At 39.6% G+C, this 11461-nt stretch overlaps 1 protein-coding gene across 3 annotated transcripts in view; it reads left to right on the top strand.

The window, feature by feature from the left end:
* Window positions 1–473: 473 nt before the first annotated feature.
* The window catches only part of sgsm2 (small G protein signaling modulator 2), a 55661-nt gene continuing 44673 nt past the window's right edge, over window positions 474–11461 (top strand). For 2 of the 3 annotated variants that reach the window (XM_087795296.1, XM_087795295.1), the window contains exon 1: window positions 475–881. In XM_087795296.1, coding sequence (XP_087651422.1) covers window positions 822–881 — 60 coding nt within the window. In that variant the 5' untranslated portion in view covers window positions 475–821. Of the gene's footprint in view, window positions 882–11461 lie in introns of all 3 variants that reach the window. The other variant, XM_087795294.1, reaches the window with a different exon arrangement.

The raw sequence follows: 11461 nt of genomic DNA, 5'->3' as shown, positions 1-11461 counted from the left end.
AAAGCATTTTCGCTGTGGACTTGAATTTAAAAAAAAAAAAGCGAGACGAAATTTGTACTTGTGTATAGTGTTTATTTTAGTAAATATATTTAACGTTATTTTATTTATAATTGTGTCTGTTTATTTTATATTATTACTATTCTATTTTCATTATTATTTTGAATATTTGAATTTTCTATCATTCAATTCAATTTTTCAATTTTTATTTTTCATACGTCTATTGTATGTGTAGTAAAATGTTCCCAATGGGGGAAGAATAAATGTGTATTAATCAAACTAAAACTGATGGTCGTGTTGCAGGTTCACTGTATAGCCACATGGGGGCGGCAGCATGTTTATACCCAATCACCGACGAGCTTTCACGACGATTGACGCAACATTTAAAGAAAAAAAAACACATTTTGGATTTATTGGACGATGACGAACAAGATAATCAAACGTGTCTTGGTTTTTGTTTATTTCTATGATTTAAGTTCTGAGATTAAATTTATATTCTGGCTTCAACTAACACCGTTTTTATTGTATTATTATACCTACAATAAACGTCAAATGACAGCTTTATAATCATCCACGTAAGATAAGCTTCTCTGTCACAACCTCGAGAACGATGTTGGTTCGATTCCCGTTCATTGATTAGAAGGAAGGCAGGTCCACTGCTGACGTCACCACTTCCAGCTGAGCGAGAGAAGGAGGAAACTAAAAAAAAAAAAAAAAAGGGAGAGAGAGAGAAAGAGAGAAAGAGAGAGAAAGGTGGTTCTGGTCTCAGACGACGCCGTGTCGTGCAGCACCGCAGACGAACCCACGGGCAGACCCACGCGGACATGGAGGGCTCGGCGGAGGAAGAACACAAGGAGCGGTTACTATGGAACGTCAAGCGAGAGGTGAGATGCATGACGGTCCCTCCCTGCGTCCAGGATACTCGGTATCAACAGGATGGTTGATCCTGACAGGATCAGTGCTTCTTGGTTCCGTGTGTGATCATGGTTCGGTACCGTTTATCAACATCTAGAAACAAACGGGATTTTGCGGCGAGATCCTGCTGCGCATCGCAACCATCATTGAAAACACGTTTGAAAAAAGATAAATATTGGTTTAATATCGTGATTGATGATGATGATGACGAACGGACAGGAAGAGGAACCCCTGAAAACTCTGATGCCTCCTTCTTCACACCAGGAGTCCAAAGTTGTTTTTTAGACCCTCCTCCTAACATGGTTCCGTGATCTGTGGATGGTGAAGATTCTCTGGGTATTGATGTCAGGTGTGCTTGTGTCTTGTCTTGACTGGCGACCTGTTGAGGGGATTTTATCTTCCACCAAAAAACTGCTGCTCCAAGTTGGCACTGGTTTCAGGTGCACCTGGTCAAGGTGAACGATGCAGGGCTACAGAATATCCTTTGTTTTGTACTACTTCAATTCAATAAACATTTTGTTTTCCATTCATAATACGAATCACATTCAAAAACTAATCCTAAATACTAACTATACTTGCGTTTTCAACATGACTATACTAAGGATGTCAGAAAATATTGATATACTTAAATTTGCGATAATGTTTCTCAAGATCCCATATCGATATTCAACTGCATCGTGTCGATTTCTATTTTTTATTAGTATATTTCAACAGTATGTAACTAAAATAATGTGATATTGCTTTAATTATAATTATTTTTTGATTAACATGCAAATATTCAAGGCTGTTTGTTTATTCTTGGGTTGCAATTAAACCTCCGGCTGTTAGGTGGCAGCATTCATGGCATTCTCCGCATTAAAAGGGACAATGAGGACGAGAGGATACAGTGACTCAGTGATGTTTGGACATAATTTGGTTTCAAAACAAATGAAAGCAGTTCGTCAAGAGTCATGTGGTCTGTAAATTCTGCAACATCAGAGTCAAGTACTCGATAATACTACAAATATATCCTTGTTTCTACAGTATCGCAGTATATAATAATATATCATATTGTTGACCTTGTACTTTGATATGTATCATAATGCTGGATTCTTTCTAATACACAACCCTAGTCTATAACATGTACTCTCTAAAGCAGTGGTTCCCAATTTTTTTTCCAAGGCTCACCACTTTACTTAGTAAAGTATTATATTCACGTAACTACCTTCAGATAAAAAAGTAAAAAGAAATCATATCGTTTGTTTAACTCATTTTCAGTAGTTTACAGATTTATTTATTTGTTAAGTAACTTTGACTGAAAGAACCATCTTGACATATCTCACTTATGTCACCTCAGAAAAAATACTGAAAAATGATTTTTAAATACAAACCTCCTTTTAGACACCAGTTATCAGTAGAACATAAATTATGTCAATGGTTTGTCTTTTTGTGTGGCATGGTAACGAACACCTGACTGACCGGTACAGGTACTTGGACCAGGAGGGTTTTGTCATTAGACGTCTTTTTGTGGATGTCCTTTTCAAGCATGTCCCTGTACCAGCAGATCCTGGATTGAATGAGATAAGTCAAAGGACTAAAATTTCCTGGGCAGCTCAGAATTATTGCCAGTAATGCTAGTAATGTATAACCCAAATACTTTTTAAATCCAACGTACGGCAAACGTTGGATTCAATTTTGAAACAAGAAGGTAAATCAGTCAAAGTTAAATTAATCGACCTTTTTATTTATTATTGTTTTAAGGGCATTAAACCTTGGCTTTATCTTAGGGTCAAGGTGACCCGGAGGCCTGAATACACGACGGAATACAGTGTATTTGCAGCAGCGAAAGGTCGTTCACCTTGACCCAGTGACGACACAAGGGATACCTCAAGCGCATTTGTTTTCCGGTCACCCTGGCATAACACAAGGGTTAAAGATGCAATTTACATTTATTTACTCAAATGTGACGCTATAAAACCTGCAATAGATAAGTTTTAGTTTATGTACAGACACCATATGGTTTGAAAAATCTATACAATTATTTTTTTAACAACTTCGTATGAAACCTGTTCACGTTTCTATCATTGGATCGTCGCTGCGGAAATCTTTTGTATTTGATTCTACTGGTGATATTTGAGTAACTTACACTTCTTGGAGCAGTAGTTGCGAAGCAGATGTCTACGTCCCAGAGTTTAAGAAACAAGCGTCCAACCATCTGTTAGATTTTCAACATATGTCTGTCGGGAAGGCTTTAGTGACAAATGACACATTGTGAACACTAACTCCTCGATGTCTTCTCTGAAGTTGCTGCATGAATTGTTTTTCAATTTTTCCACATTTAGAAAAATCCCTAGAATTCAACGACAGTACAGTACACGCACTATTAAGTATTTTGTTTTCTGCTATTCTTGCTCATGGCTAAGAACAGGTTGAAAACATGTAAAAAATTGAAATCATTGACTCACAATCTCCTAAATCTCAGAGTTGTCTAAAGGAAAAATGTCACCTCGTATTTCAGGGAAGTTTCAATGAGTACTAGTAGTTTTCTAGAAATGTTCACATCTAAGATATCTGAATGGACTACATGTTGCACTGATTTTTTTCAATTTATATTTCTTGCCTAGTTGACTGGAAACACTTGAGAACGGATTCCTTGTTCACAGAAATCATCAACCACAGAGTCAGAGAAAGGTCAAATGGTCGTTTGGTGGATTGTACTGAAGGTCGAATTATCTTCAGACATTGGTTAATAAGATTCAAATTTTGAAACACGAATTTCCAGGAAATGTCTCTTTTCTCTACAGATTTCTTTCAGAGGCACATTAGCTATCTAAGATAAGAAATAGATGTGAGGAAACATTAAAACAAGTGTTTCCTCCCAGTGCAGACTGGTCTTTTATTTTCTTCATTTCCTGCCAGTGAAGAGGCGAGGTTATGACTACTGGGGGAAAAAAGCAATTAGACAATTGAAAACTATTAAAATATACAAGGGAAACATTGTGTGTATCTTAGTGCAGTATTTGACCAAACACAAAAGACCATAAAACTGTATGAATCGCCTGCTTAAATGTTGGTTGGCTACAATAATGGTCCCAATAAGAAAAACCCTGGAAATTCATGTTTTAATTGCTCCTGCGCTTAGTTGGCATTCATTCAGTCTTATTGCTGCTTCCTCCACGCTGTCTTCTCCATCTCGAGTTGTCATAGCAACCAAGCTCCGAGAGTTTTCAGGCGGCCGCAGATGTGACGTGAACATGAGCTGCTTGGCGAGATAATGCTTACAACCACCTTCACGGAAGGTTTTTTTTTTTTTTTAACTTTTTAATTACCAGGACACTGTCTCGTTAAATCCGAACCCTGTCACCCCTGGAAAAGACCAGGTTACTTTAGGTCACACCACCTGTCAATCATCAGACACTCTTGTACCAGGTTATATTTGCAACTCATTCATGAAACACTCACATCTTTATATTTACGAAAAATACATTTTTTCACGCACTGAACGCCTCACCAAACACGTACTCCTCCTCAATCGTTCAAATATATTTCTTCATCTTGACGTCAAATACTGAAAGATTAAAGTCAGATACGTCTATAAAGGTCACTTGAGTTTCTCTTGCGGGTGCTGCAGGGGTCCTACAGAGATCTGCTTTGGCTAAAAATGGCCACAACGAACGGTTCTTTGTCTGGATTAAGATGATTTTTGTTTATTGGCCTTATTCGTCTGCAAAAGGCCAAAAAAGCTGAAAACAGTTTAGCGCTAACTTCTCCCTTTATTACTGCCACAATAAGCAAATTTTCTTCGTCTCTTTCCAAATAATGAAACTAAAATTGGAGCCCTGTAGCTCAAGTATTAGCAAGTTACAGCCTTTTAAAAGTCTTTAGCCTTCTTTTAGCCTTTAGCATCTTTTACGCCATTCTTTCAGAATCCGCTAAATCGGCCGAAAAATGACGGTTGAACCTATTTCAGTCCATGAAAGCTTGTTAAAGGGATGATCAAATATTTACATGGCCTTGGCATTACTTTTGACGGGTTTGTGACCCTTAAATCCCGGGGGCAACGTTGGATACTTGTAGTACTTACTAGTATAAGTATATAAAACAGACATTAGAGGTAAATATGTATGTTTTAAATTAATTTCTTTGAAAGTGTCAAATCATATTCAACCCACTACACTTTACAGTTTGAGCTACACTGTACAGAAGAAAAAAAACTGGGTCCTTGAAGATCACAACAGGCAGAAACCTCGAGCAGAACCAGACTGGGTGTGATTGGATTGGAGGTAGAAAAAAAGACAGGTGAATGGAGAGACCGGGAGAGAAGAGAGAACAGGGTAGAGCAGGGCAGATCAGTCTCAGACGGGGCCATGAAGGAGATCCTGGATCCGAGAGGACCCAATTTCCCAAAGGAGACCTCCAGAGGGATTAATAAAGTCAATCTAATCTAAGGGTGTGCTGTATAAGCGCGGAGATAGGAGGTGGCATCTGCCTTCATTGATGAATACAATAGGACGTCATCAGCATAACGAGTGATAAAAATTGTCTAGTGGATGCTTATAGAGGGTGAAGAGGATTGAGCCAAGAACTGAAACCTTGTGGGACACCATAGCTGACCTTAGATAACGTTGTTATGATTTGACACTTTAAATAGAATCGAATTGAACTAAGATTGACTTGAAAATTAATTCTTGCAGAACATCGCTGACCGTGGTTGACTGTGGTTGTGACCCACAGGTTGGTGTCTCGAGACGAAGCGTCGTGACATTTGTAAAGCTGAAAATAGCTGCAGTCCTCAGGATGTCTGCGAACGACCGAGATCTTTATCTGCTTAAATCAGACCATCAGGGAATAAAAGAACAACGCGTGGTGGTCACAGGACATTGAAGACTACGTGAGTTCGCTCAAGGATACTTTGCTCAATTTTTATTCTGCTCTGCTGGCAAATGTGTCACGACGTCTCTTGAACAATCAGTGAAGTAACTGTTAGGAGTATTTTGTCCAATTTGTGTGTCTTTGAGCAATTCTTTGTGCTTTGTGTGCACTCTGCTTTCCTCCCATAATCATAAGAAGATGGATAAGTGATAATAATTATTAAAAATCAAAAACTAAATTATGTTGCAGGTACCTAGATCTATTTATAATGACAAGTGTTTTATTTTTTATTTCTCTGCACTATACTTTTACATTCAGATTATTTTACGGCGAATAATTAAATACTTTTGCTAGAAAGTAAAAAAAACAGGTAGATGTGTATGTCATAAATGGGTTTAGGATTGTTGAATACAAAACGAATCAATTGTATCAAGAAGTCGTAACAAAACACACCACATTTCTAGTTATTCTGTTGCTTTTGTTACACATTTAAAAATGTAAAATTATCTAATTAATTTTCTATGTAAAGGTATTTGAAAGTCTTTTGTTGTCTTAGAAGTACAAATTGATAAAAGCTCCACTTGTAATTAAGTCCTCAACGAAGCCGAGACCAAGACAAGACCAAGATCAAGACCAGGAACAGGGCCAGGACCAGGACCAAGACAAAACCAAGACCCACACCAACACTAAAACAAACTCCAAGACGAGACCAAGACAAAACCAAGATCACAACGAGACCAATACAGTCTAAGAAAGGACCAGTGCGAAACCAAAACCAAACCAAAAATCGAGACAAGACCAAGACAAAACCGAAAAAATACCAAGACAAGACCAAGACAAAAACCAAGGCCAAGACCATGACTTGTAGTCAAGACCTTTTAAGCCGAGACCAGGACAAGAAGACCAAGACAAGACCTACACCCAGACCAAAACCAAGACGAGACCAACACTCAGACCTACACTAAAACCAACCCAAGGACAAAAACAAAGACAAGACCAAGACCAAGACAAAACCAAGAACAAGACAAAATGAAGACCAAAACAAAAACAAAACTAAGACCAGATCGAGACCAAGACTAGGACCCAGACCAACACCAAGACTTATTCAAGACAGAAACTTTTCCAGTTCAAGAACCAAAAAATAAAATTAAGCAACTAAACAATAACTTGCTGGGGTTTGAAGAACATTATTCTGATCTGGAGAACTACGACCTGACCACATGCATGACTGTGAATAGTCTCACTACAGTATTTGCTGAGTGGCAAGTGGGACAAATATGTATTGGGAGTTTACGTGTTTCAGTGTGTAAAACTTTAAAAACGGATGAATCTATTTTTTAATGTTCTTTTGTTTGTTGCTCGGTCAGGATTTTCAGTCATATTGCTTGTACATGATGAATAAAAGCCTGTATTTATGATTCTTAAGTGGCTTAAATTGTGGATAATAAATGGAGAGGATGTCAAACTTGACCCTGTAGTCACCCGGCAGCTCTGCTAGCGTGTTCCCTCCGCTCTCCATCGCCTGGCAACAGAAAGCCTCGGCAGCCCCTGCTAAAGTTAAATTGCTTTAGTTTTTGATTAATATGGCAGCAGCGAGGCGCTTGTTCTCAAACACCAAATGCTTCCCTGCCGCCAACTGGATCATTTGTATTAATGGAAGGCTCTTCACGGGCGGCAGGAGGACAAGAATGAAATGGTAATATTAAGTAGTAAAAGAGGAGCGACACACTTTCATCGCTCCCACGCAATATTCAAGCACTAATCACTACTGTTAATAGAAGAGAGGCGGATGATTCACTTCTTTCACTGCTCAGCATTCAGCTTCTGGATCAGTGTCTCCTACCGTGAGCACTCTGGTTTCCTCCGTCTGCTGTGGATTACAGGGAGCAAGAGGACAAACAGATAGCAATAGCAGGACTGACTCCTCGCCTGCTGCTTTCTACGATTGTTTCTTCCAGGGTTGCCAAGTTTCAGGAAATGACAAGAGTGAGATTTGAGTGTCCTGATGCAGTTTTATGGCATAAAAACTGACTTTTTTTAATGTCCTTAAGACTGATGACCTCATCTCTGTGCCAGCTATAGCATCATGAACTTTGTTGACACTGTCATAAGACGATTTTATTATTAATTTCACTGGAATTCTACGTTTAAATGTTATGATTTTTTGTGGGATAGTAGTCCACATCCTCTGGAAGAGATCTGAGACAGTCAAGACCAAGACGAGACCATAATATGACCAAGTCGAGACCAAGACAGGATAAAGACAAGACCAAGACACAACTAAGACAAGACTCAGACCACCAGACCAAAACACCACAAAGACGCCACAAATACGAGACCAAGATAAGACTCGAATGAGACCAAGATGAGGCCAAGACAAAGACAAAGCCAATACAAGACTAAGACAATAACAAGACATGACCATGACACAACCAAGAGGAGACCAAGACAAGACCAAGTCAAAGCCAAGACAAGACCAAGACGAGACCAATACATGACCAAGACAAGACCAAGAGAAGACCAATACACGACCAAGACATGACCAAGACGAGACCAAGACATGACCTAGACATGACCGAGACGAGACCAAGACATGACCAATACATGACCAAGACAAGACCAAGACGAGACCAAGACATGACCAAGACATGACCAAGACGAGACCAAGACATGACCGAGACGAGACCAAGACGAGACCAAGACATGACCAAGACGAGACCAACACACAACCAAGACATGACCAAGACAAGACCAATACATGACCAAGACAAGACCAATACATGACCAAGAGAAGACCAATACATGACCAAGAGAAGACCAATACACGACCAAGACATGACCAAGACAAGACCAATACATGACCAATACATGACCAATACATGACCAAGACAAGACCAAGACGAGACCAAGACGAGACCAAGACAAGACCGAGACATGACCAAGACAAGACCAAGGCGAGACCAAGACAAGACCAATACATGACCAAGACAAGACCAATACATGACCAAGACAAGACCAATACATGACCAAGAGAAGACCAATACATGACCAAGAGAAGACCAATACACGACCAAGACATGACCAAGACAAGACCAATACATGACCAATACATGACCAAGAGAAGACCAATACATGACCAAGACAAGACCAAGACAAGACCAAGACCAAGACAAGACCAAGACAAGACCAAGACAAGACCGAGACATGACCGAGACAAGACCAAGACAAGACCAAGGCGAGACCAATACATGACCAAGACGAGACCAAGACGAGACCAAGACAAGACCAAGACAAGACCAAGACAAGACCAAGACAAGACCAAGACAAGACCAAGACAAGACCAAGACATGACCAAGACATGACCGAGACGAGACCAAGACATGACCAAGACGAGACCAACACACAACCAAGACATGACCAAGACAAGACCAATACATGACCAATACAAGACCAATACAAGACCAAGACAAGACCAAGACAAGACCAAGACATGACCAAGACATGACCAAGACATGACCGAGACGAGACCAAGACATGACCAAGACAAGACCAAGACAAGACCAAGACATGACCAAGAGAAGACCAATACATGACCAAGAGAAGACCAATACACGACCAAGACATGACCAAGACAAGACCAATACATGACCAAGACAAGACCAAGACGAGACCAAGACGAGACCGAGACATGACCAAGACGAGACCAACACACAACCAAGACATGACCAAGACAAGACCAATACATGACCAAGAGAAGACCAATACATGACCAAGACAAGACCAAGACGAGACCAAGACGAGACCGAGACATGACCAAGACAAGACCAATCAATGACCAAGAGAAGACCAATACATGACCAAGAGAAGACCAATACACGACCAAGACATGACCAAGACAAGACCAAGACAAGACCAAGACGAGACCGAGACGAGACCAAGATGAGACCTAGACATGACCGAAGCTAGACCAATACACGACCAAGACCAGACCAAGACAAGACCAATACATGACCAAGTCAATGATCGTAACATGTGATAATAATTCATCTAATGCATCACAAACCTGTTATCTTTGACGAAACCCCATGAAAAAATAGCTTAAAAACAAGTTTTATTTGTTGATTTCTCAAAAATTCTAAATTAAAATGTTATATAATGTAAAAAAGTATTCTGTATCCTCTGGAAGAGATCTGAGGCGGTCAATGATTGTAACTCACGAAAAGTATTGATTTATCGCACCTTAAACTTGGTGGCTCAGCCTCCCACAAAATAAACTTTAATTTCTGGAGGATTCAGTTGTTGTTATTGTCTCCTTAAAAAAAGTCCCATATAGAAAGTTTTGTTGGGAAATGAATGATTTTCCGAACAAAGAGCTCCGTGATAGACGAGTCGGTGAAGTTACAGCCGAGGGTTCCCGGCACTTCATTAAGCCGCGACGCTCTAAATAAGGATGCACAACACTAATTTCCTCCCTCATTCAGTGACAAGCGGAACCCGCTTAGTGCCACTTATTGACATCTGCAGGTGCAAGATATTGATTCCTGCGTGACACATCTGCTCCGATGCTTCAGACCAGCGACAGGCCGGGAGGGAGATCTGGTTGCATGACCCGCCAGATCCGATCATTGTGTAGCTAAACAAATACATGCAGATGTTCTTTGTTCACTTTAATAGATTAGTCTTCACTCCTGGTTGAATCGATCAAACAAAACCATTTAAATTGAGACGCAATCGTTATCCTAAGTGGGCGACACAGCAGATACACCTATTAGTACTAGGCACTTATTACCACACTCACTTTACTAACGATGCCGACAAAACCGCGGACTTCCTTTTTACGTACTGATTTATTTAGTGACGCTTTATTGGTCGCTACAATACTGTATTTGAATTATACGTCTACGTTACTTTTCTGAAAACGATCAACAGCCGCGATTGGTTGGCTGGGCGGCAAAGCATCATGGGAGCTGTTCAGGTCACCGTTATTGAGAGGGATGTTACCTCATACTGGATGTAAAGATGAGTTTTCAAGCTCAAATAAATGTTTATAATTTAACCCTTGTTGCGTCTCAGGGTCAAGGTGACCCGAAGGCCCGAAACAAATGTGTTTGCGGTATCCCATTTGTGGTAAGCACCTGGGAAAAGAACGACCTTCTCTAGACAAAACTTATGTAACGTCCATTCATATTTAGTGATTTACTTTCGTTTTCAAAACTGTTATTAACGTGAAAAACATTTTTAACTTTGTATCTTTTATTTATTTATCAACACTACATTTTCGATGAGACAACAAAAAGGTAAAATGTTGACACAAAAAGTTAACACACAAGCAGAACAACCGGATAAATAAAAGGTTTTAGGGAAGAAAAGTAACAGATTTCCCAAAAAGTTTTTTCACATAGGATTAGGGATCAAACTTTGGTACTTTTACGAAAGTAGTAGCTAATGCTAAGACTACTTACAGTAGTAGTTGCGCATCAAAACATGCGTCTCGACGTTTCGATTTTAAGAAGAAAAACTGTAACGAAGACGGTGAACATCTGATTGAAGTTTTATGTATTTTTTCTGTAAGAAAACTTTAAAAGATGTGGAAAAATGTTTAGTGTCATTTTTGTTTTTGTTTACTGAAAAAAGTGACATCCAGGAACCGGTAAATCAAAGTGAAGGTATCGGTATCAGTACTGAATATTTTCCATTG

This window comes from Callionymus lyra, chromosome 7 (genome assembly GCF_982586985.1).
Source record: "Callionymus lyra chromosome 7, fCalLyr1.hap1.1, whole genome shotgun sequence".
Taxonomy (NCBI): domain Eukaryota; kingdom Metazoa; phylum Chordata; class Actinopteri; order Syngnathiformes; family Callionymidae; genus Callionymus; species Callionymus lyra.
Note: the sequence above shows the minus strand (reverse complement) of the source record. Positions and strands in the feature narration are given on the sequence as shown.